Source organism: Babylonia areolata, chromosome 21 (genome assembly GCF_041734735.1).
Source record: "Babylonia areolata isolate BAREFJ2019XMU chromosome 21, ASM4173473v1, whole genome shotgun sequence".
NCBI lineage: Eukaryota > Metazoa > Mollusca > Gastropoda > Neogastropoda > Buccinidae > Babylonia > Babylonia areolata.
Genome location: NC_134896.1, coordinates 27214567 through 27237097, shown reverse-complemented (window position 1 = coordinate 27237097; position 22531 = coordinate 27214567). Strand labels below are relative to the sequence as shown.

At 36.7% G+C, this 22531-nt stretch overlaps 1 protein-coding gene across 1 annotated transcript in view; it reads left to right on the top strand.

Annotated features, from left to right (window-relative positions):
* Positions 1-2331: 2331 nt before the first annotated feature.
* Positions 2332-22531, top strand: part of LOC143296319 (uncharacterized) — a 29869-nt gene continuing 9669 nt past the window's right edge. Inside the window, exons 1-7 of the mRNA XM_076608188.1 lie at positions 2332-2445; positions 4410-4591; positions 8763-9018; positions 10769-10816; positions 11858-12361; positions 13430-13500; positions 21611-21749. Of these exons, the coding sequence (XP_076464303.1) occupies positions 2382-2445; positions 4410-4591; positions 8763-9018; positions 10769-10816; positions 11858-12361; positions 13430-13500; positions 21611-21749 (1264 nt within the window). The 5' untranslated portion in view covers positions 2332-2381. The remainder of the gene's footprint in view (positions 2446-4409; positions 4592-8762; positions 9019-10768; positions 10817-11857; positions 12362-13429; positions 13501-21610; positions 21750-22531) is intronic.

Below are 22531 nucleotides of genomic sequence, written 5' to 3'. Positions count from 1 at the left end.
TCGAAATCTTAAGCCAGTATCCGTATATTACCGCATCTCGCCATATGTCAGAAACCGTGATTGTGTCTAAACTTAATCGGATCAGAGATAAATGTACAAACAAACCATAACAACGACGAAATTAACATACACAGTTTTGTTGTTGTTGTTTTGTTTTGTTTTTTTAATATAGCAACCACGGGGTGCGAATGAACATAATTATCCGAGATTTCCGTGTCACATATGTACATCACACGCTGTCGGAAACAACACATTCTCTGAATCTGTGTTCAAACACACACGATTGAAGGGTGTTTGTCAAACCGATTTACGCTTTCCCGCGATGATTTACGTGGAAACAGTTCTAAATTTGTTTACATGTATATTTTTATTGGGTCGTTTACATGCACTGAAGTAACACAGAAAAACGGAACTGAAAATTAATATGCGACGTCGATTGCATTTAAATAGTTGGACAGTCTTTTTTTTCAGAAAATAAGTGTATGTGCTGCAGAAGGTAAATGTGTTGACCACCTGTTGCAAGTAAAGAACGTGTAGAGTATTCATGAATGTGCTTGCCTTTCAATGAATAAAAATACGTCAAGAGGAACGGGTTGTTTGCGTCTGTCACGCGGGGTTTTTTTGCGTAATATTTCAAACTTAATGTACCATTTTTTTTTTACTGATGATCAGTGTTTTATTATCACAACGAATGAATATATATCAGGTCTGTATGTACTGGATTTTAATCAGGTTTGTACTTATTTGTTTCTGACCACTTCATGTTTAGACACATTGCCATGTCACAAAATGTCGCCGAAATTTTGGATGTTTTAAATATTTTTCAACACATTTAAGACACAAGAACAAACCATATTCTCACAAAATTGTTGCAGACATCACGTTTCTCTAATGAATTGCAATCCTGATAACACGTGAAACATTTGAATAATTATTGTAAACACATGTTTATATTGAATCAGACTGAGAGACCCCCATTTCCAACAAAGTTCTGGAGACTGACCCATTTTCATTTTCCAGGCAGTCTTTGCTCTTCATGACTATCTGATGCACTTCATTTTGCCACCTTCATACTCCGGGAGCCAGATACATTTTCTTTCCCATGCTAAACCGACGTGTCTACTGCGGCAGGGTTCGTGAGCCACATTTGCAAATACCGCTTCATTCCCATAGAAAAAATATATATTTCATACCATTCTTTTTACATCAAGACATGATTTTGGTCGATTTTGCCATCATCTGCCTTCCATGCTTTCTGAATTAATTGTCTGGACAGTGCTCCGACAATGTTCATTGAAAAAAACCTAGTTAACAGGTATTGAGATATTCATATACTACACTGACGTTAATAAGCAGAGCATGAAGTATTTCCAAGTTGTGCATTGCGTAAAATGTCAACATAATTGTTCCTGCGAACTAAATGATCCCGTGCTGCCTTCGTAAATTCACCTTTGCAGTCGGTATAATACTGATTTCATTCTTTATGAAATGTCAGGACTGCTAAGAAACTGTAAAACATTCATAAAAGCAAACTTGCGTTTTCTACCAATTTAGTATGCAATAGATGAAATTAAAAATTTTGTTTCCTTTGTACCCCAAAGAGCTCTCTTATTTTCTGTACTGTATCTGTCATCTGCCGCAGTGACCTACTAACGGAGGAATAGGATAGCATCAGCCGGCCGGGCAGCAGTCAGCCATAAGTACTGTACCGCGCTAAACGCTTTCCTCTGGCGACCCCTTATACCGCGCTTGCGTAAACGCGGCCTGCTCATTCCCTGCCGGTCTTCAAGTTGTAAGGCGCTCACTCATGGCCAAATGTGTGAGAAATAATTATTAAAAATCAAAATCTAATCATGTTCCCGCCCACCTACAGCGGTCAAGTTTATATCAGCGTGATCAGTATGATTTATTTTATTTTATCGTGAAAAGAACGGTTTTGTTGCAGACATTTTGACCATTTTTGTATCTGTCCTGGACCACCGAACATTAAGAGCAGTAAGTTCATGGATAACAGACCAATGAATGTCCACCTTTCAGTCACACGGGTCCACTGTGTGGGTACTGAACGCGTCAGTGTGCTTCTGGGAGGTTGGCGGTGAGAGGGGTAAATTACGGTGCTGTCCGAAATCGGTTTTCAGAATTTTCAGTTTACCCTTTTACTATCTATTAATGCTAATAAATGAACGTCTAATGATTCTAACAAAAAGAAATAATTTGGTGCATTGCTGTAACAAATTTTAAACGTACTTAACTACTTGCATCGAAGTGGTTCGTAAGGGAATGTCCGAAACTGGTATCCGACAAGGGCTCAAGTTCCGGTCCCACCAAACCGGTACATTCACTTCTGCTACGACTACTGGTGAGAGCAGACGCAAAGCGCGATGATGGCTTCGAAGAAAAAGATAAAATTTGCTGAAATGTCGTCTGAAGATCCACCAGCTAAAAGTAAGTCTCATTTATTTGAAAGATTAGATTCCATTACATTCATTAGATATCCTGGATTTTCGATTTTGAGAAGGTAATCGTGTGTTAGAGTTGTTTTTCTCCTCAGACTGCTTTGCATAGACCAGCTGTAAGAGTTGGGAATTTTTCTGTTAGTTTTACCCGATCAGAATATTGTTACCATTTACTTGTGTTTTGTGTCTCATGGTCGAGTCTCAATCGTTATGTTTTGTTGTCGATTTTAATATATGACTCCCATTTTTCTTCCATGTAAAGAGATTTATACCTGCAAAGAGCAGATGACAGACGAAAAAAATCAACATGGCGGATGTTTCCCAGGGAAATAACTTTCGGCGCCAAAGCCTTGAAACTAGGCCAACGAACGTTGAAAGTTTTAGTGAAGATGATTTTGCGTTTTTTCCCAACAACATTTGCTTGAAATCGATATAGAAATTAGTTATATGAATTTGGAAGATATTGTAGATGTGTTTCAGGTTCTTGTTGCTCTGTGGACAATTATTTCTTGTCGAAAACAAAGACTTGTGGTAACTCAGCGAGTCTGCGTGCTTGAATGTGGCAGTTAAGGGGTTTTGAGGGCTTTTACTCTTCATTATATATTGCAATTTATCTTTTTCTTCAGACGACGAGTTTGAAAGTTATATTAAAGTTGTAGTTACACCACCGAACATCGTACCGGACTCTGTACGTTTGGTTTAAAAAAAAAGAAAATGTCGGGTGGCGTCGACTGCTATTTCTTCTCAGATCGAGGCAGTATCAACTTCCGTCCCGATGTTACACGTGCAGAACCACATTTTGCCTTCTTGTCAAAATCCTGTGGTAATCCATATACAAGGCAACAATCCGCAATAGGGAGAGTAGGCAAGGAAATTTATATTAAAATTTGCGTTAGGTCAAAATGTTTGCAATTTTGCAGCTAGCAAAGTGCTCCTGGGGATGAATCTCTCAACCAGCACAGCTGTGGCCCATCATTTACTGCTAGTTTGATCCATGATCCCTGCACTAAGAATTGATAATATTACTTTCTTCTCTCTTTTTTTTTCTTTTTCTTTCTCCATTCCTTCCCTCTCTCACTTTTTTCTTTGGTGGGTAGTTCACAGAAGATAATAAAAAAAAAATTAAAAAAATTTAAGTCAATTAGCATTTGGTAGCCAGTTTGACACCCTGAACACAGCATTTTGGTTGTTTGGGATGAGTATTTATGGAGTGATTTCACTGTGTGGGTACAGAGTTAAGTCTCTGAGTAACTAAGATAATCCAGATTTAACAAAGGCCCTGACTTTGTATTGAAAGAACAATTCCGGCCTCAGACGAATGTTTCATCTGCAAACTAAGTGTAAGTTTCCAAATGTTAAATATTTCCATGTGCAGCTGTTTTTGTTGGGTTTTTTTGTTTTTTTTTGTTTGTTTTTTTGTTGTTGTTTTTTGCTTTATTATTTGTTTTATCTTTTCTTAAACAGATGGTGACAGTCCACAAAGCTGAGCTAAAACACATGTTTTACTTTATATGTTATTTTTTTGACTGGTTACATAATCATCAAAATTATGACACAGTGTTGTTGATTCAGATTCAGTATGATGGGTAAGTAACATTTTACTTTTTAGTATTCTAAATTCTGGGACCTAAACTAAGTTTTATGCTTTTACCATGCAGCTGCATGAGAGAAATGATTTGCAGTTTCCTGTTTCAGTATCAAATTCAGGGACTTGTTTTAACAACAATCAAGGTTCAAACAGAGGCATGGAGGTATGAAAAAGTCTTGGAAAAAAGAGAGAAGCATTTCCGGGGCTGGAAAAGTCTTAGAAATATATGTTTTGCCATTCTGGGATCGGAAAAGTATTGGAAATCCAGTATCTTTTGACAAAGAGCTTTTTTGTTTATAAACAAGAGTAAACAAAACAAGAGTGATGAAAATTTAACTGCATTTTTTTGTGTGTTTTTTTTTCAGGGGTTGAGATGACTTTGCGCCACTCTCCACGCAAGAAAAGGAGAGAATATAGTGTCGAGTCTCTGTTACAAGCTGCAAGAGAGATTGACGAAAGAGAATATCCTCAGCATGAGGAAGTCACTGCACCAGAGGCAAATCAAACAGAATCCAAACCAACCAGGAAAAGCACAAGGAAAAAACCGGTATTTGTGTTTTGTAATTGATGTTTTGGCTCACATGTGTTTTTACATAATGTGTGAGTCTGTGTAATAACTTTGTGTTTCAGCTTTCTAAGCATGTTAATGTGTGCCTGTTCATGGTCAATTTGAAAAAAATATCCTTTTCTCTGGAATTACTTTGTTGGAGGCACCAAGGTGGAGTCATCAAGGCATTGGTCTTTTCATACTGGAGTCAGGATTAACCTTTTTTTTTCTTTTCTTTTTTTAAACTTTTTCAACACTCGGTTTTGCTGAAAATTAGGTGAAAAAAGGCTCTTTCCACTCATTCTAACTGTAGTGGCAGTGCACTTCTAGGAAGGGCACAAGAAAATTAAAAGAAGCCCAAAATGTTTGTGTCTTTCTGTGTCATGTCACTATTAGGCCAGGAAATTTAGATTAAAATTTGCGTTAGGTCCAAATGTCTGCAACAAAACCGTTCTTTTTACGATAAAATATAATAAATCTTACTGATCACACTGATATAAAGTTGGCCACTATAGGGGGGCGGGAACATAGGCAGATTTTGATTTTTAATGTCCAGAATCAAATATTTTTATTACTTCTGCCTGTGCGAGAGCACCTTACAAAGAGTCGCAAGGCAAGCACAGGCGAAGGTTACGCAAGCGCGGTATAAGGGGTCGCCAGAGGAAAGCGTTCAGCGCGGTACAGTACATGTGACTGACTGCTGCCGCACTGATGCTGATCTGTGAGCAGGTCACTGAATCTGAACAGTAAGCTAGGAACAGAGCTCTTTCAGGTCAAAAGGTCAAACATTTTCAATTTCATGTATTTTATACTAAAGTGGTAGAAGACACAAATCCGCTTTTATGAATGTTTTCCAGTTTCCTACCATTCATGACATATCATAAAGAATGAAATCAGTATTATACTGACTGCAGAGGTGAATTTACTAAGGCAGCACGGGATCATTTAGTTTGTTAAGTACAATTTTGTTGATACTTTACGCAATGCACAACTTGGATATACTCCATGCTCCGCTTATTAACGTGTAGAATAAAAATATCTGAATATGTGTTAACCCGTTTCGGTTTCAATGAACATTATCGGCGCTATGTCCAGACAATAAACTGGGGAAGTATGGAGGTCAGATGATGGCAAAATTGAACATCATGTCTTGATGTGAAAAGAACGGTATGAAATGCATATTTTTCTTTGGAAATGAAGCGGTATTTGCAAATGTGACTCACGAACCCTGGCGCAGTAGACGTCGATTTAGCGTGGGATATAAATAATAATCATAATGATAACAATGGATCATAAATGTTATTAATAATTATGCAAAACTTTCTTGTAACACGAATCCAAGTTGAATCCAAGTTACCTAAACTAACTTTCCCGACGCAGATGTTTGAATTACTGGATTTATAATGATGATAGTAATGAATCTATCATGCGATCCTTAGCCAATGCAATGCATTCAAACAAAGCCTGTGCAAAATTATGTATTTTGTTAATGATTACCTAAAACCTTATGACATATGTAACATGGAACCCAAAATACCTAAACTAACTCCCCCACCCTGGATGATTTTATTTTTCAGAAACACTGCAGGCACTCCGTTTTCACATCAATTCTCCCCAGTGTTTCGTTCCACACTTCGTCTGTCTTGTGAACTGATAAACTAGTTTACATCATTTCGTGATAAAACTTCACCAGACAGCAAAAACCAAAATCAAGGTAATTTAAGGGGGTGATTTTCTACTTTGAACTTTCTTGTTTGGAACTTTTGATGTAACAAGTCTTCAACTGAAAACAGTCTTACTGAACTACATGCGTTGACTTGGTTCGAAATCTTAAGCCAGTATCCGTATATTACCGCATCTCGCCATGTGTCAGAAACCGTGATTGTGTCTAAACTTAATCGGATCAGAGATATAACACATGTTTATACTGAATCAGACTGAGAGACCCCCATTTCCAACAAAGTTCTGGAGACTGACCCATTTTCATTTTCCAGGCAGTCTTCGCTCTTCACGACTATCTGATGCACTTCATTTTGCCACCTTCATACTCCGGGAGCCAGATACATTTTCTTTCCCATGCTAAACCGACGTGTCTACTGCGGCAGGGTTCGTGAGCCACATTTGCAAATACCACTTCATTTCCAAAGAAAAATATATATTTCATACCATTCTTTTTACATCAAGACATGATGTTGGTCGATTTTGCCATCATCTGCCTTCCATGCTTTCTGAATTAATTGTCTGGACAGTGCTCCGACAGTGTTCATTGAAACAAACCTAGTTAACAGGTATTGAGATATTCATATACTACACGTTAATAAGCAGAGCATGAAGTATTTCCAAGTTGTGCATTGCGTAAAATTTCAACATAATTGTTCCTGCGAACTAAATGATCCCGTTCTGCCTTTGTAAATTCACCTTTGCAGTCGGTATAATACTGATTTCATTCTTTATGAAATGTCAGGACTGCTAAGAAACTGTAAAACATTCATAAAAACAAACTTGCGTTTTCTACCAATTTAGTATGTAATAGATGAAATTAAAAATTTTGTTTCCTTTTGACCCCAAAGAGTTCTCTTATTTTCTGTACTGTATCTGTCATCTGCCGCAGTGACCTACTAACAGAGGTATAGGATAGCATCAACACGGCAGCTGTCAGCCACAAGTACTGTACCACGCTAAACGCTTTCCTCTGGTGACCCCTAATACCGCACTTGCGTAACCCTCGCTTGCTCATGCCTTGCGGATCTTTGTAAGGCGCTCTCTCATGGCCAAATGTGTGAGAAATAATTATAAAAAATCAAAATCTAATCATGTTCCCGCCCACCTACAGCGGTCAAGTTTATATCAGCGTGATCAGTATGATTTATTCTATTTTATCGTGAAAAGAACGGTTTTGTTGCAGACATTTTGACCATTTTTGTATCTGTTCTGGACTATATTACATGTATTGTTCCATTTGAAAAGTTATTATTCCCAAACTTAGCAATTCTATCTGAAATAAACTATGTAAGTTGAGCTCGCGTTTTCAAAGATTCCAACTATGAATGCCTGTTTTTTTGGTGTTCATGCCAAAGATATGGTGTTAAGAGAGGATGTTACAGTCAGTGACTTCAGTAATGTGCAGACCTCGGGTCACCCAGATTAATGTCACAGAGAAGACTACATCACAACTATTTGGAGTGGGAGATTTGATCTGCCAGTCATTGTTTTGTCAAAAGAACTTGATATGTCCAGAATGACCTTCATTATTATGTATAACACAAGAAAATGCGTTTGGCTTATGGTTTATCAAATCCAAAGAATTCTGATGAAGACTAAGTAAGCTTGAGAAGTTTTGGCAGACCTTTTATTCTTAAATCATGTTTAAAATGATTAAATGATTGGGCTGCTTAATATAGAATTGCTTCTTTTCAAGCACACAACTTTCGACAAAGTTCAACAAACACATGTTTGATGATTTTTTAAGATTTATGTCATTTTCATCATGCTTGACATGAAATCAGGTTTTGGACATGGTTTTTTGGGGTTGGTTTTTTTTTGTGCACTGTCAATGTGCAGTTTCCTTCTCATTTATATGAGAACTCAGATACACACACACACGCACGCACGCACGCATGCATGCATGCACGCGCACACACACACACACACACACGCACGTATACACGCGCACGCGCGCGCGCACACACACACACACACACACACACACACACATACAGAAACCCAAGTCCCTCGCTGCTGACTGTTGTGTTAAATCTTAAATTGATAAACTGTAAGCACTAGACGAGTGACTTCTTGAAATAAGTGAATTATATACAGGGGTCAAGGTACCAACAGATCTGCAATGTGTTCATCTCAGGAGACCAGAAAAACTTGTCTAAAACTTTAACCCACCAGGTGCTGCTCCAGGATCAAACATAGGACTCTTCAGATTGGAATACAAATGTTCTTTTATAATCAGTGGGCTATCATGCCCATCAATAGAATGACCAATGTTCTATGTGTGTATGTGCTGAGACGTCAAGGAAATATTTTAATATGGTGTACCAGTAATGATTTGTTTTTCATTTTAAACAGTTTCTATTGTTATTAAGATACCAACTAAGAGATTCTTTCATTTATACTTCTTCTTTTTTTCTTTCCTTTTTTTTTTCTTTTTTTTACTTTTCAGGTTACTCTGAAAACACTGTCAGCTCAGGAGAAGATTATGATTGAGACATTGAAGACAATTCCATCAAAACTCCTGCCAGAGCTTTTCGCAGTGCCAGTATGTAGAAATCATTATAGCAGGAATATAGAGCTGAGCTGTCAGTTTCCTGTGGATGGCAGCTGTGATAAAGTGGTCACCCGGCACAGCAATCAGCCGGAAGCTTATAAGGAAATGGAGGTGCATATTCAGGAACACATCAGGAAGGAAGCTGAGAGAGGTGAGTACAACAGACCATCTCACTTGCAGGTCATTGATTCGTAATTTTTTGATAATATACTTTCTTTGAAGGTATGAAAGTGGAAACAAAAATTAACTGTTTTTGTCAGCATTTAGAGCATCGTTATGTTTTTACTTCCTATTGTTAAAGGTATGATGACTTTGTATCTGTGAACCTTTATCTGAATAAAAATGTTGAGGGGAAAATTGCTGTTCTGTCTAGCAGATAGGGATGAACCAGACTAATATGATTTTTCCTAGCTCAGCTACATTCCGGTTGGTAAGTTTGTGTTTCTGCATTTCTGTGTTGACTTTTTGTTTTTTGCTGCCCTATCTTTCATATTCTCTCAGTGGCATTTCCCCCTGCTACTCCTGATTTCCGCAGACACAGCCACACTCCATTTGTTATGTCACATGGACAGTCTTATTGCAAGCAGTCCACAGGAAGTTATCTGTGTCAGGCTTTCATGAGGCCACCCAGTTAAAGAGACCTTACACTGCTTGCTGCTAAGTCACTTCATTGCTACCTTATTTTATTTACTGACAATAACTGCTGAGACCTGAGCCAGACTGAGCGCCAATCAGTAAACTAACCACGCATATAGATATACATGTGGCATCTATTTCCAGATCTGTTTCTTTGTTTTTCAAAAGAAAAGAAACAATGTCCACTGAAATTATCATTTCATTAAAAACTCCTGAACTGATGATTCCTTTATACTATAGTGTCAGTCCACCATCTTGTCAGCACGTGGGTTTCTGTTTGATGTGTTAAGACAAGACGAAATGAACTCCGCCAGACTTTCCTTTAACCTGAGTCAACTGTATTTGTGTGTGAGAGTGTATATGTGTGTGTGTGTGTGTGTGTTACTACTGTTAATCACCTTATGATTTTTGTTTATACATTAGCAGTGAAGGCAGTTGTTTTTTGTGGGTTTTTTTATGTTTTGGGGTTGTTGTTTTTTTATGAAGCGTTACTTGGATGCAAAGTTTTTTTTGTTTTTTTATGAAGCTTGGATGCAAACCAAAAAGTTTATTTAGACAAAAAGCAGTGCACATGAAATAAATGTGGAAAAAATAGAATACATAGCAAGCCAATGAGAATGAAAACTGTTAGTAATTCATGCTCACCATAAAAATCGGGCTATTGAGCACTAAACCGCATCCCCTATGAAGAATTTTAATTGGGAATTTATTAACACATACGCCACAGATGCTACACACGAAACAAAAAAAAAAAAGCAAACAAGAACAGCAAAAAGTCTCAAAATCAGCCACAGAAAGTGAGAAACTTGACAGACAAGAAATCTGTCTATGCGCGCAAAATTCATGTGCAGCAGCTCAGTTTCCCATTTCATTGAACAGTTTGATCACCTTCAGTTTGAAACTGCATCATAAGCATTGTGTTGTGTTTTTGCCTTCATGGAAGTTGTCTGAGAAAGGGCGATCAACTGACTGTTTAGTATGCATGAATGCCATATGTAAATTTGGAAGGAAAAAACGTGAACATTTAACACTGGCACAATTTTACAGTGAGTTTTGAAATTATAAACAGTCAAAAACCTAATGTGATTTCAAAAACAGACCTGAATGTGGCATCAGAAAAAAAAAACATCAGAAAAATCTGCAAACAAGCCGATTCGTTATTTTAGGCATAGGGGTCATAGCTGAGGGGAAAGTTGTGGCTAATAGTCCAACTTTTACGGTAGTTGTAGACAGTCTGATCAAAAATGTTTTATCTTTCTTTACAGATGATGGTTTCTTCACAACCTCCGTTCAGTACAGAGCGAAGATAAAGGGTAAGATCTTTCATGTTCTCTTTTGTTTGACTTTGCTTTTGTTTGTATTTCATGGCTTCTTCAACGTCTGTACTGCTGAAAAGCATACAAGGTCATTTTAAGGGTCCCCAGAGACTCCATGTTTTAGCACTTAAAAAAAAAAACACTATGATAAAGTATGGTGGTGGACATTTAGACAGTGTTACTTTAATTTGTTCATTCTATTGGGTGCTATGCACACCAAGCATAGTTGAATGCATGGTACATGGCTGATCAGAGCCAGTCACAACACACAAGATTAACCATTTGCATTCTGAGATAGATGGCTGATCGTTGTGTTCCACTGAAAGGAAAAGCAACATCAAGAGTGTCTGCTCACCCTTGAAATGATAAACTGTTCAAAATTCGATATCATTGTTTTCTTCATTCATGAAAAGAAGCGTATCGTTGCATTATTACATCACAATATAAGTGTGTGTTATATTTCAGGTGGTTTGATTTTCACCTTTTGATCAGTTATGACAATTTTGTATTAAGTATTTTATTGTGAAATTGATCTGAAGATAAGTGTACATTTGCAAAATCATGATAAGTTTTATTGGAATGATTCAGCGCTTATAGCTTTTAAAGGCGTTTGATTGGCTGAGAGCGGGCGGGCCCGTCTTTTCACTGCGCGAAATTTGGCCAAGCAGAGCAAACCATAGGCCTAGTTTGCATCAGTTTGACATGGTAAGTATATGTAACACCAAACATGGAGTATAATACAAACTCCTCCTTTTTATTATTTCTTTTGACTATATACACGCTTAGGACACATACTTGCACTGTTATGGTTACCTGTCAATTAGACTGTCAAAACCTAATTGACAAAAATTGCATGTTTAATGGAAAATACAGGGAAGAGTTAAAAATACTGATACAGATTGTCAGGAGTATTGATAAATGGACTGTGTCCATTGTCCCTCGAGAAATTTCCATGATTGATTTAGCTAGGTTCCTGAGTCAGTCAAGGAAGGCTTTGCCTCTTGTTTTATGGTTTTATCACAGATTGTGTATTTTCAGCTGCACAGCCCAAGAAAAGTACTCAGGAAACCAAACCAACAAAAGCTGCTGCTCGCAAGGACAAAGCAAGCAACCTTTCTGAGGTCAAGAAAACAGCTCCAAAAAGGAAAAGAGCAGTCAATAACAAAGAAAACTGCTCTCTTGAAACTGCAACAAGTCAGCATGAAACACCACCTAAAAAAGCGAGATCTATGGTTGCTGGAAGTATGCCCAGTGATGTGTCTGGAGAAGAGTCATTTCAAGGAGAGGGAGACAGGGAGCCACTTCATTACGCAGCTCCATACCCAGACCATAACTATGCAGCCCCTGCTGGTGAGAAACCTAAAGTTGATCAGCCGTCCAGTCCAAGCAGTCTGTCTGATGAGGAGTCTATTTCCAGTGGAATCAGCCTGCAGGAACCAGGGTCTCCAGTGGACAGGGCAAGCCCCAAGCTTGTTCTGGGGGGAGATCCTTTTGCTACACAGGAAGAGACGGTGCAGGATACAGCAGTGCAGTCTGCCGAAGGTGAGTTGACATGGGTGACCCCGCACCCCCGGCGCCCCCCTCCCCCCTCCCCCCATGTTAACTTTAGTAATGATGAATTTGGTTGCGGGTTTCCAGATTCCAGTGTGAAGGTAGAAATCATGCTGCACAGATTTGAGTTCCGCTTCATTGTCATCTCATTTTATCTGTGAAATTCAGTTGATTTGCTTTTGTACTCATCACCACACAGTTCAGTCAGGAGTAAGACATTGAATTTCTGTGGCAGGCACAATAGCCAATTGGTTAGTGTGTTTCAATCTGAGGGTCACGGGATCAAATCTCACTAATGCTGGTGGTTAGTGCGTTGGACTTTCAATCTGAGGGTCACAGGATCAAATCTCAGTAAACCTGGTGGTTAGTGCATTGGACTTTCAATTTGAGGGTCACCGGATCGAATCTCAGTACTCCTGGTGGCTAAAGGGTGGAGATTTTTCTGATCTCCCTCTCCCAGGTCAACATATGTGCAGACCTGCTTGTGCCTGAACCCCCTTCGTGTGCATACGCAAGCAGAATATCAAATACGTATGTTAAAGATCCTGTATTCCATGTCAGCATTTGGTGGGTTATGGAAACAAGAACATACCCAGCATGCACACCTCTGAAAACAGAGTATGGCTGCCTGCATAGTGGGGTAAAAACGGTCATACTCGTAAAAGACCACTTGTATACATACAAGTGAACGTGGGAGTTGCAGCCCACAAAAAAAGGGGAAGAAATTTCTGTGGTTTGGTTCTGTTTTGGACATTTGTCTAAAATGGACAGGAACTGTAATTTATTGTGTGTGGAATCCTAACATCAGCAATGTTGAGTAGGAACATAGCAGTTAGTATTGATTCAGTTTTTCATTAATGCCAAACGACAAGACAGAAGGGTCAGAACAGGTCAAAGGAACTCGGCCCCAACTCCAGGAGTTTCGTAGCCAGTGAAGTCCATGATGATTTCTTTCCATCTCATGTAGTTATATGATGCAGTTGGTTTGAAAGTGCAGTCTTTGCAATGTGTCATTAACAGAGCTGGTTTTCCCCTCTCCATTGTCTCCCAATGTTTCAGATGGTGAAAAAAAAAGAAAATTGATGATGCTTCGGAGAAAAAAAGAAGAAGCTGTACCCAAACAAACAAAGGTGATTTTATATTTCTCTTTTCTTTTCTCTCTCTCTCTCTCTTTTTTTTTTTTTTTTCCTATAGATTAACCAGGGGTTTCTGTCATTGTGTTTGAATTCCTGTCTCCTCTTTTATCTGCATCATCCCACCCCCTCTCAATCTGTATCTCTCTCTCTCTGTCTCTCTCTCTCTCTCAGTCTGACCCATTTTTGACTCACTTGTGTAAACAAACTGAGTCTATGTTTTAACCCGGTGTTCGGTTGTCTGTGTGTGTCCATGGTAAACTTTAACATTGACATTTTCTCTGCAAATACTTTGTCAGTTGACACCAAATTAGGCATAAAAATAGGAAAAATTCACTTCTTTCCAGTCATCTTGTTTAAAACAATATTGCACCTCTGGGATGGGCACAAAAAAATATAAAAAAGAAGTCAAATTATATGCAAACTGCATTTACTGTTGTTGTTTTTGTTTGTTGTTGTTTTTTTTTATTCTTTAAACTTGGCACTTTGATCTGATATTCTGACACAACAAAAGAGCAGTCATTTTTATCATTTTTTGTTCAAACAGGAACTTCTTTTGCTAAGCATGGAAGTTATATTTATTTTGCAAACGTTTTGGTGCAGATAGTAAAAAAAAAAGGGAAATTAATCTGTAATTAATGCTAGGGGACTTAATTTGCTTTAAACTGATCTTTCTCATCTTCAACATTACATTTTGAAATCATACTTAGTACATAAAAAGCTTGTGTGTTTTACTCTCAGTGTACAGGGCTTTCACAATGTTCATTCGCCCAAGTGGTCTTTTTCGGAAAATACTAAAATCAGTACGACGAGTGGACTTTATAGATCTATTGGCTGAGCCCTGAAGGTCATGGGCAAAAATCAGTTGCATACACATATTTATACACATTCAAAGCGCGTGCTCATATTCTTCATGAGCGCGAACGATGCCATTTTGTTTCAAGTTGTTGACCTGCCCGTTCAGTCCTACATTCAATCAACAATACACGATAACATGTGATGGAAAGTTGGAGAAGGAGACCGTTAAATGTTTATTCAGCGAAAGATTTGTGAACGCCTCATCACTTACTGGATTATGCCCCAAACTGCCATAAAAATATCCACAGAATCAGTTGGAATTCACAGTTAAAAATTGTAAACCATGTGAGTTAATACCCTTGAATTGATGAAATGAAAAAATTTCCAGTCTTGACTTTTCTCGAAATGAAGTCCTTTTCACTTCATACGACTTTTAGAAGTACTTGGCTCTAGTTTAACAAAATACTCAATTTTCATATCAACTTTAAAACTATAAAACTAGAATGAACATAAAAAAGAAATTGAATCGACTGTGTCGTACTACATTCCCGGCGGGTGTGACTAAACTTGTACATCTATCTAGATCTAGAGAAAACGGCTAAATGTTGCAGTGTGATTGCGGTGATAGCCACGTCGCCTTTACCACGGACTTAAAAAGAATTGTTTATTGCCCTTAAAGATTTTTTGAATGCCCAAGATACACCAGAATAATATGATTTAAACAGCATTCTCACTGCAAATACCGCAATCAATTTATCACCCTTTAAAAAAGTATGTTCAGATATTAAATTTTAGAATGTCAGTTAAGGAGCCACAATAGTGTAATGGGTAAGACAGTTTCTTCTCACCTGAACACGCGGGGTTGGAATCTAGTTAGGACTTTTTTTTTTCCTTTTTTTTTTTAACCCGAAGCTTTATAATAACAAATACAGAACACATTTTAACAATTAGATTTTTTTTTGATTTTTTTTTTTTTATGTCTATCAAGTGAGTCTTGAAGGCCTTACCTCTCTTGTTTAAGATTGTTGTGCCTTTTTTTTATATTCTGAGAGCAAGTTGGCAATATTAAAATGATATGTTGCCACCACGTGATATGTTGTAACTTAAAGAAATTTACTCATTGCATAATCAGTAGGTAATCCTTGACAGTTTGCAAGAAAATGTTGAAAACTAAGTATTTATTGTCTTTTGGTCATGAAAACTGAGTTACAAACAGGTTGTTTGTTTTTTTTGGCACCGTGTCACTGAGTAATTCCTTTACTTTTAAGGACTTCCATTCCCCTTTTTAGCAATGTATTTGTGCGAAATGTTTGGAGGTGTATATGTATATCCGAGTTCTTGTATAAATAAGAAGTGAAAGTTTTGTTATGAACACCTGTACTGGAGTAACATTACTCCCAAAAGTGTCACCTCCAACATGTTTTGCTGGGTTTTATTTTCGAAACAAGCAGTTAAAACTACAATGCATTCATTTAGATTGATTTATTATACACCACTGGAGAGTTCCACGGATCTTGTGTATGCACATCTAACCTTTAAGTGAAATCAAATTAAACCCAGACCTGCCCTCGTTACACTTGGAGAAGAACTAATCCTTTCCAACAGGCTAGATTAGATTTCTTTTTGATCTCAGACACATGTAGTATCCTTGATAGATGATGCAGACGTAGAATATGGGTACAGAACAGATCATTCAGCCATTTCGTTGAAACTTAAATTCAGCGAGAATGTAAAGCGCAATACGTTTTGGAAATTAAATACATCTCTTCTAAAGGATAAAGCATATGTGGATGAAATAAATATGGAAATAAATAATGTTAAAAAAGAAAATGCTATTAATATGTATTATGATGACACACCGGATGATGAACTGGTGTTCTCTGTTCTTGATGACATTTTTCTTGACTTTCTTTTAATGAAAATACGATCGAGAACAATTTCTTATGCTTCAATGAAAAAGAAAAAAATGATAGAAGAAGAAAGACAGTTAGAAGGAGACATCTGTAACTTAGATAAATATCAAAATAAAAATAAAGAAGATATTAAAGTTCTAGAAATTAAGCAAAAACAATTACAAGATATTCGAGAGAAGCGGATGGAAGGGGTATTATTAAGGTCTAGAGCTAGATGGATAGCTGAGGGAGAGAAAGTTAGTAAATATTTTTTTTAATTTAGAAAAACGTCATTATGTTAGTAAACACATAGCCAAAATTATTGATCAATACGACAATGTTCTAACAAATCAAAAGGATATCTTAAATGAAGTACATAATTTTTATAGATCTTTATATGTGAATGTTGGGGTGGAACATTGTGAAATTGAAAATTTAGTGAATTATATTCCATGTTTGAATGAGTCAGAAGCAAGCGATTTAGAAGGTATGATTACAATGGAGGAAGCGGCACAAGTTATTAGAAATATGAAAAATAATAAGAGTCCAGGTACAGATGGCTTTAGTGCAGAATTTTTTTAAGTCTTTTGGAAGAAAATAGGAATATTTGTTGTTGGGGCACTTAATGCTAGTTTCAGGAAAGGAGAAATGTCTTCTGTGCAAAAGGAAGGAGTGATTACGTGTATCCCCAAAGGTGATAAGCCAAGACAATATTTGAAAAATTGGAGACCCATCTCTCTTTTAAATGTAGTCTATAAAATTGGGTCATCTTGTATTGCTAACCGCTTGAAACCAGTATTACCTAACATTATTAATGAAGATCAAACAGGGTTTATTACAAATAGATACATTGGAGATAATTTGAGGTTGATATATGATACCATAGCTTACTTAGATAAACATAATCTACCTGGTTTATTGCTGAACATAGATTTCGAAAAGGCTTTTGACTCAATAAATTGGGATTTCATGTTTAAAGTGTTAAATGCATTTGGGTTCAAAGAAAATATGTGTAGATGGATTAGTGTATTTTACACAAATATTAAGTCATGTGTGATTGTGAATGGTCAGGTCTCTGATTGGTTTGAAGTTAAGAGAGGTTGCAGACAAGGAGACCCTATATCACCTTATTTATTTGTAATGTGTGTAGAAATATTAGCTATAATGGTAAGGGAAAATTCGGATATCCGAGGAATAAAAATTAATGATGTTGAGAATAAACTGACCCAATATGCTGATGATACAGAATTTCTACTTGCTGGGGATAGGAAATCTTTTGAATGTTGTGTTACAACTCTTGATAAATTTGGCTGTGTCTCAGGTCTGTATTTGAATTCAAGCAAAACTAGTGCTATTTGGTTAGGGAGCAAAAAGAATTCTAAGACGCGTTATATGGAACATTTAGGTATGGACTGGAATCCTACAAGATTCCGAATTTTAGGGATTTGGTTTACTAATGATTTAAAAGAATGTGTAACTATAAACTATTCAGAGAGATTAGCAGAAATAAGATATTTGTATAAGATATGGGTAAAACGCCAGTTAACGCCTCTAGGCAGAGTAGCAATTCTGAAATCTGTTATTCTTTCCAAACTGACTCATCTGTGGTTGCTTTTGCCAAACCCACCAGATACATTTTTTAATACATGTCAACATATTTGTTATAAGTTTGTTTGGAACAATAAACCAGATAAAATTAGCCGTAAAACTGCTCATAAAAGTGTAAAAAATGGTGGCATCGGTCTTCCTGATGTTAAATTGTTTGCCTTATCTTTAAAGCTTTATTGGATTCGTAAACCTGAAAATTCAAATCACAAGTGGAAGCACCTCTTGTTGTGTAACTTCCTCCAATGGCCAGCTATTGATAAATATGGTCCAGAGTTTATCTTAAATTTTGCCAAATATAACCAGTTCTGGACAAATGTGTTTGAAAGTTATAAGATTTTCTTTTATAAATGTGAACCAAAAAACTCAGCGGAACTGCTTGCAGAGCCATTGTGTTATAATAATCGTGTTCAAATTGGTAAAAGGTGTATTATATCCAGACTGCTCAGTAATCATCATGTGTATTGTCTTGCACAGTTTTTTGATGATGATGGTAATTTTTTTTCATATGTACGCTTCAAAGAAAAATATGATTTGCACAAGCAAATGCTGGCTATAAATCAACAATAAATGAATTAGTTAAAAAGCATAATATTCATGTGGATAGCAACAGACACACAAATACTTCGCTCTGCTTCAAACACTTGTTTTCTGTTTTCTGTTTCTAAAGGCTCAAGACCATATTATGATGTGCTGATTGAAAATGATATGAAACCAAAATGTTGTGAGAAATGGGACTTAAAGCTTTTGATGCATCATAACTGGAAATCTTGTTTTATCCATGCACACAAGAAAGTTGATGTAAAGCTGAAATGGTTTCAGCTGAAAATAATACACCGATGTTTATGTACAAAAATTGTTTTAAAAGAAATTGGTGTTACGGATAATAACAACTGTAGTTTTTGTAGAGAACACAAAGACAGTATTGATCATGCTTTTTGGAAATGTAATTATGTGCAAATGTTTTGGAACGCTTTAACGGACTTGATAAAAGAGAGATGTGTAAACGCAGGAAATTTAAAGTTAACAGAATCACTTGTGCTATTTGGACATGATGTGACAATAACAACTGATGCTGTTTTGTGTTTTATAATATTGTTTGCAAAGTATTACTTATATTTATGTAAAATTGAAGACAGCTTTCCACAAATATCAGTTTTTTTTAACAAATTAAAAACTCGATATAGAATTGAAGAATATAATGCATATATTAACTTTAACCATACCATTTTCTCTGCCAGATGGCTGCCTTACAAATTATTGATCACAAATGATTAGTAACCTGTTCATGATTAACGAAAATTAACCACCCATATTTATTTTCTTTTTATTGATATTCATAAGAAATGATTGAGGTGTTCACTTTCTGTAAACGTGTTCTAAGATACTTGACAGTTTGTATTCCTTGACAGCTTGTGTAAGATCTTAAGAAATGAATGATAATACTCCATGATGATAACCAACCAGTGTATAATCCAGCTGCTTGGCTGTTTCTATCAAAGTATTTATGGTGTTTGTTTTTGTTTGTTTTTTGTTCTTTGTTTGTTTTTTCTTCTTTATAAATGTCCATTAAGATGCTGTTGTTGTTGTAAAATGTCAACCTACCAAAATGGAATTTAAAAAAAATGTTTAAAAATTAAAATAAAAATAAAAATAAAAAACTTCCAAAACCGAATAATTATCAATCCCACTGCTATGTATGTTTATGTATGTACTTTTGTTTGTATGTACACTGATATTCAGAGTCTTGTTTACTTAAGTTTAGTGGTTGTTTTTTTTTTTTGTTTGTTTGTTTTTTGGGGGGTTTTTTGTTTGTTTTTTGCTACACATTTTTTTTTTTTTTTACATTCCCTCGTCCCTAACACATCTGATTAAAATAATAATGTTCACAAAAAACAAAAAACAAAAAATCATAAACTATGCCAAAGGCGATCGACATTGTGAAGGGAAAATGAACGTGGATTATAGATCTGGGCTTTATTCCCAAATTATTTTGAATCAAGATAACTATTCAGGCATTCAAAGTGAAGATAATATTTTTATGCATTAAAAAAGGCTATTTCCACCTCCAAAGAATGACATTCCTGAGAAAACTGACAAGACACAGCTGGTAATAACTAGTTATTGTTTGATTTTACCTCCAAAAAAACAACCACCACTGTTAAGTTCATGATAACAATCACAACACTTGAAGTCATGCAAGTGAAAAACTGTCCCAGCAACAATATATGTGGGTTCAATCAAGATAAAGAGTGAAGCATGTTCTCAAAGAGTGAGCTGTCAAGCTTTTCTTACACCTAATAGCATCCCCCTCAAGAGGAGAGAGTGCTTTGATGATATTCTCTTCCTGGTTGTAACTTACTGATAAAGTGTCTGCTGTGCATCTGGTTTGCCTTCTTTGTAACGAAATTGGTCAACTGATCAGTGACAAAAAAAACTTGAAAAAGTAAAAACATGTGATTCCTGTCTATGTCCGTCAACCACGGGTTTGATGAAAATCGTGGATTATTGGCTGTTGCCACTCCTGGCAGTTGAACACTGTGGAAAGACTGTTCACTGACAGGTCGGGGCTATGCCCCCTTACCACTCTCTGTTTGGCTGTCAACCTATTGTCTTACACAACTCTAACATCCCTCCTCCCCCTCTTCTCAAATTACGTAAAAGTACTGTGCTTTCACTGTCACAGTGTCAGTCATGGTCACTTGCTTAGAAATGATGTCTAATTCAGTGATTGGATAGATGGACAGAAGAAAGTGTCGAATGTTGTAACTCTCGTTGTCATCACCTCGGAGTTGAAACAAATCATGAGACAGAATAGTTCCATCTCTCATCGTTATACATAAGTATCATACTCATGCATAATCATCTGCACATCTTGCAAAGTTGTGTAAATCCACTGAGTGAAACCACTGTCTTATGTCCAAGGCCTTTTCCTTGTGCACCCCAAGTGGTCCAGTTAGCAAATCATTATTGAGAAGAAAGGGGTCTTCCACCTGATGAATGCTCACTAAAAGTGTATGTTGGGTCTTCCACCTGATGAATGCTCACTAAAAGTGTATGTTGGGTCTTCCACCTGATGAATGCTCACTAAAAGTGTATGTTGGGTTTGGGTCTTCCACCTCATGAATGCTCACTTAAAGAATATGTTATAATCCAGTCACATTAAACCAACTATTCAGAGTCTGTGTCCATTGTGCCAAACAAAATAGATGCAGGATGTCAGTGGGTTTCTTATAAGTTATAGGCACTATGGCAACACTTTTGAGCCAGATGTTGACTTACATGTTATTGGCATTGAAGAGGTTAACTTGCATTGTCAAAAATAAAAAATTAGAATAATTTTTAGTAGCTTGACATGAATGATTTGCATTTTGTAACTTCTGAATTGGAATAAAAATATGAACTCAGGATTTATAAAAAAAAAAAAAGGATTATCATTCCGACAGTAGATTATGATTTAGTTTCAGTCAGGAAATAGTTGGGGTTTTGTTGTTGTTGTTGTTGGCTTTTTTTGGGTTTTTTTTTTTAATATATATATATCATTATCACAATTTTTTAAAAGGGTGGGGGGGGGGGGGGAGGGTTCCAGTGGATGTGGCAAACAGACAAATCTGTATACAAATTTTAAAAACTGTTTTTCATCATGCTTGTCATGAAAATTGGACATGAATTTATCAAATCAGATTCTGGACCAAAATGTGCTTTATTTGAGTGAGTTCACACGAATCATATTTTGAAGAGATAAATGACTGCATAGGTATTCATTTGTTTTGATTGTTTCAAATAAAATATGTCATTTTTTCAAATTCCAGGACCAAGCTCTATTATTTATTGAAGAGCTACAAGACAAGAAGAAAGATGACCATTTTCCCTTAGTCTGCAGAATATGTACTAGCGGCAAGGTGTTTACAGCAGCGGCTTCGCTGGTAAACCATTATCGATCACATGCTGGTAAGTTGCCATTGATGTTACCCTGTTGCCCCTGCCAGTAATTGTCTGTCTGGAATCTGAGTGGTGCTCGTTCATGTCCCTGTGTGCATTCTTGTCTTGATTACAAACTATTACATTAAGTCACTTTCACAATGACATTAGATAAGCAATCCACCTTCCTGACTATATTCAGATGGTTCAGAGAAGAAAATTGACCTGAATCAAAACCTTGAGTGTATCTTACCTTTGCTGCACTGAAAAAATGTCTTTGTACACAGACGAATCAACCAGTGCACACCCACATATTTTAGTGCAGTGAGGTGAATTGAATGAAAGAAAAATGTTTTCTTTTTCTTTTTTCTTGTTTTTTAATACACTGAGGGAAAGGTACACACACACACACACACACACACACACACACACACACACACACACACACACACACACACACACATGGAGTCATACACCTATAGTCACTCATTCAGTATTATACACTCAAAAGTGGCTCAGTTTCAAGGAGGCGTCGTTGTACACACTGATCCATATACAACTTGCTGATACCCATGCTTAGAGCCAATGCATTCTTCAGGCCTTGAGAGAATCCCAATTGCTAGATGAATTAAAGAGATGGACAGTTAACTCGGGAAAGAACCCCCACACCATAACATAAATGAATAAAATGGGCCCCTTTCAGCTAATTTTGGCACACACACATAACAAACGTAAGCACATAAAACCCTAAGAAACCGCCCTGCACAAATTTGTTCACGGCACTGTCTGACAGCACACATTTCCAGGCCCTT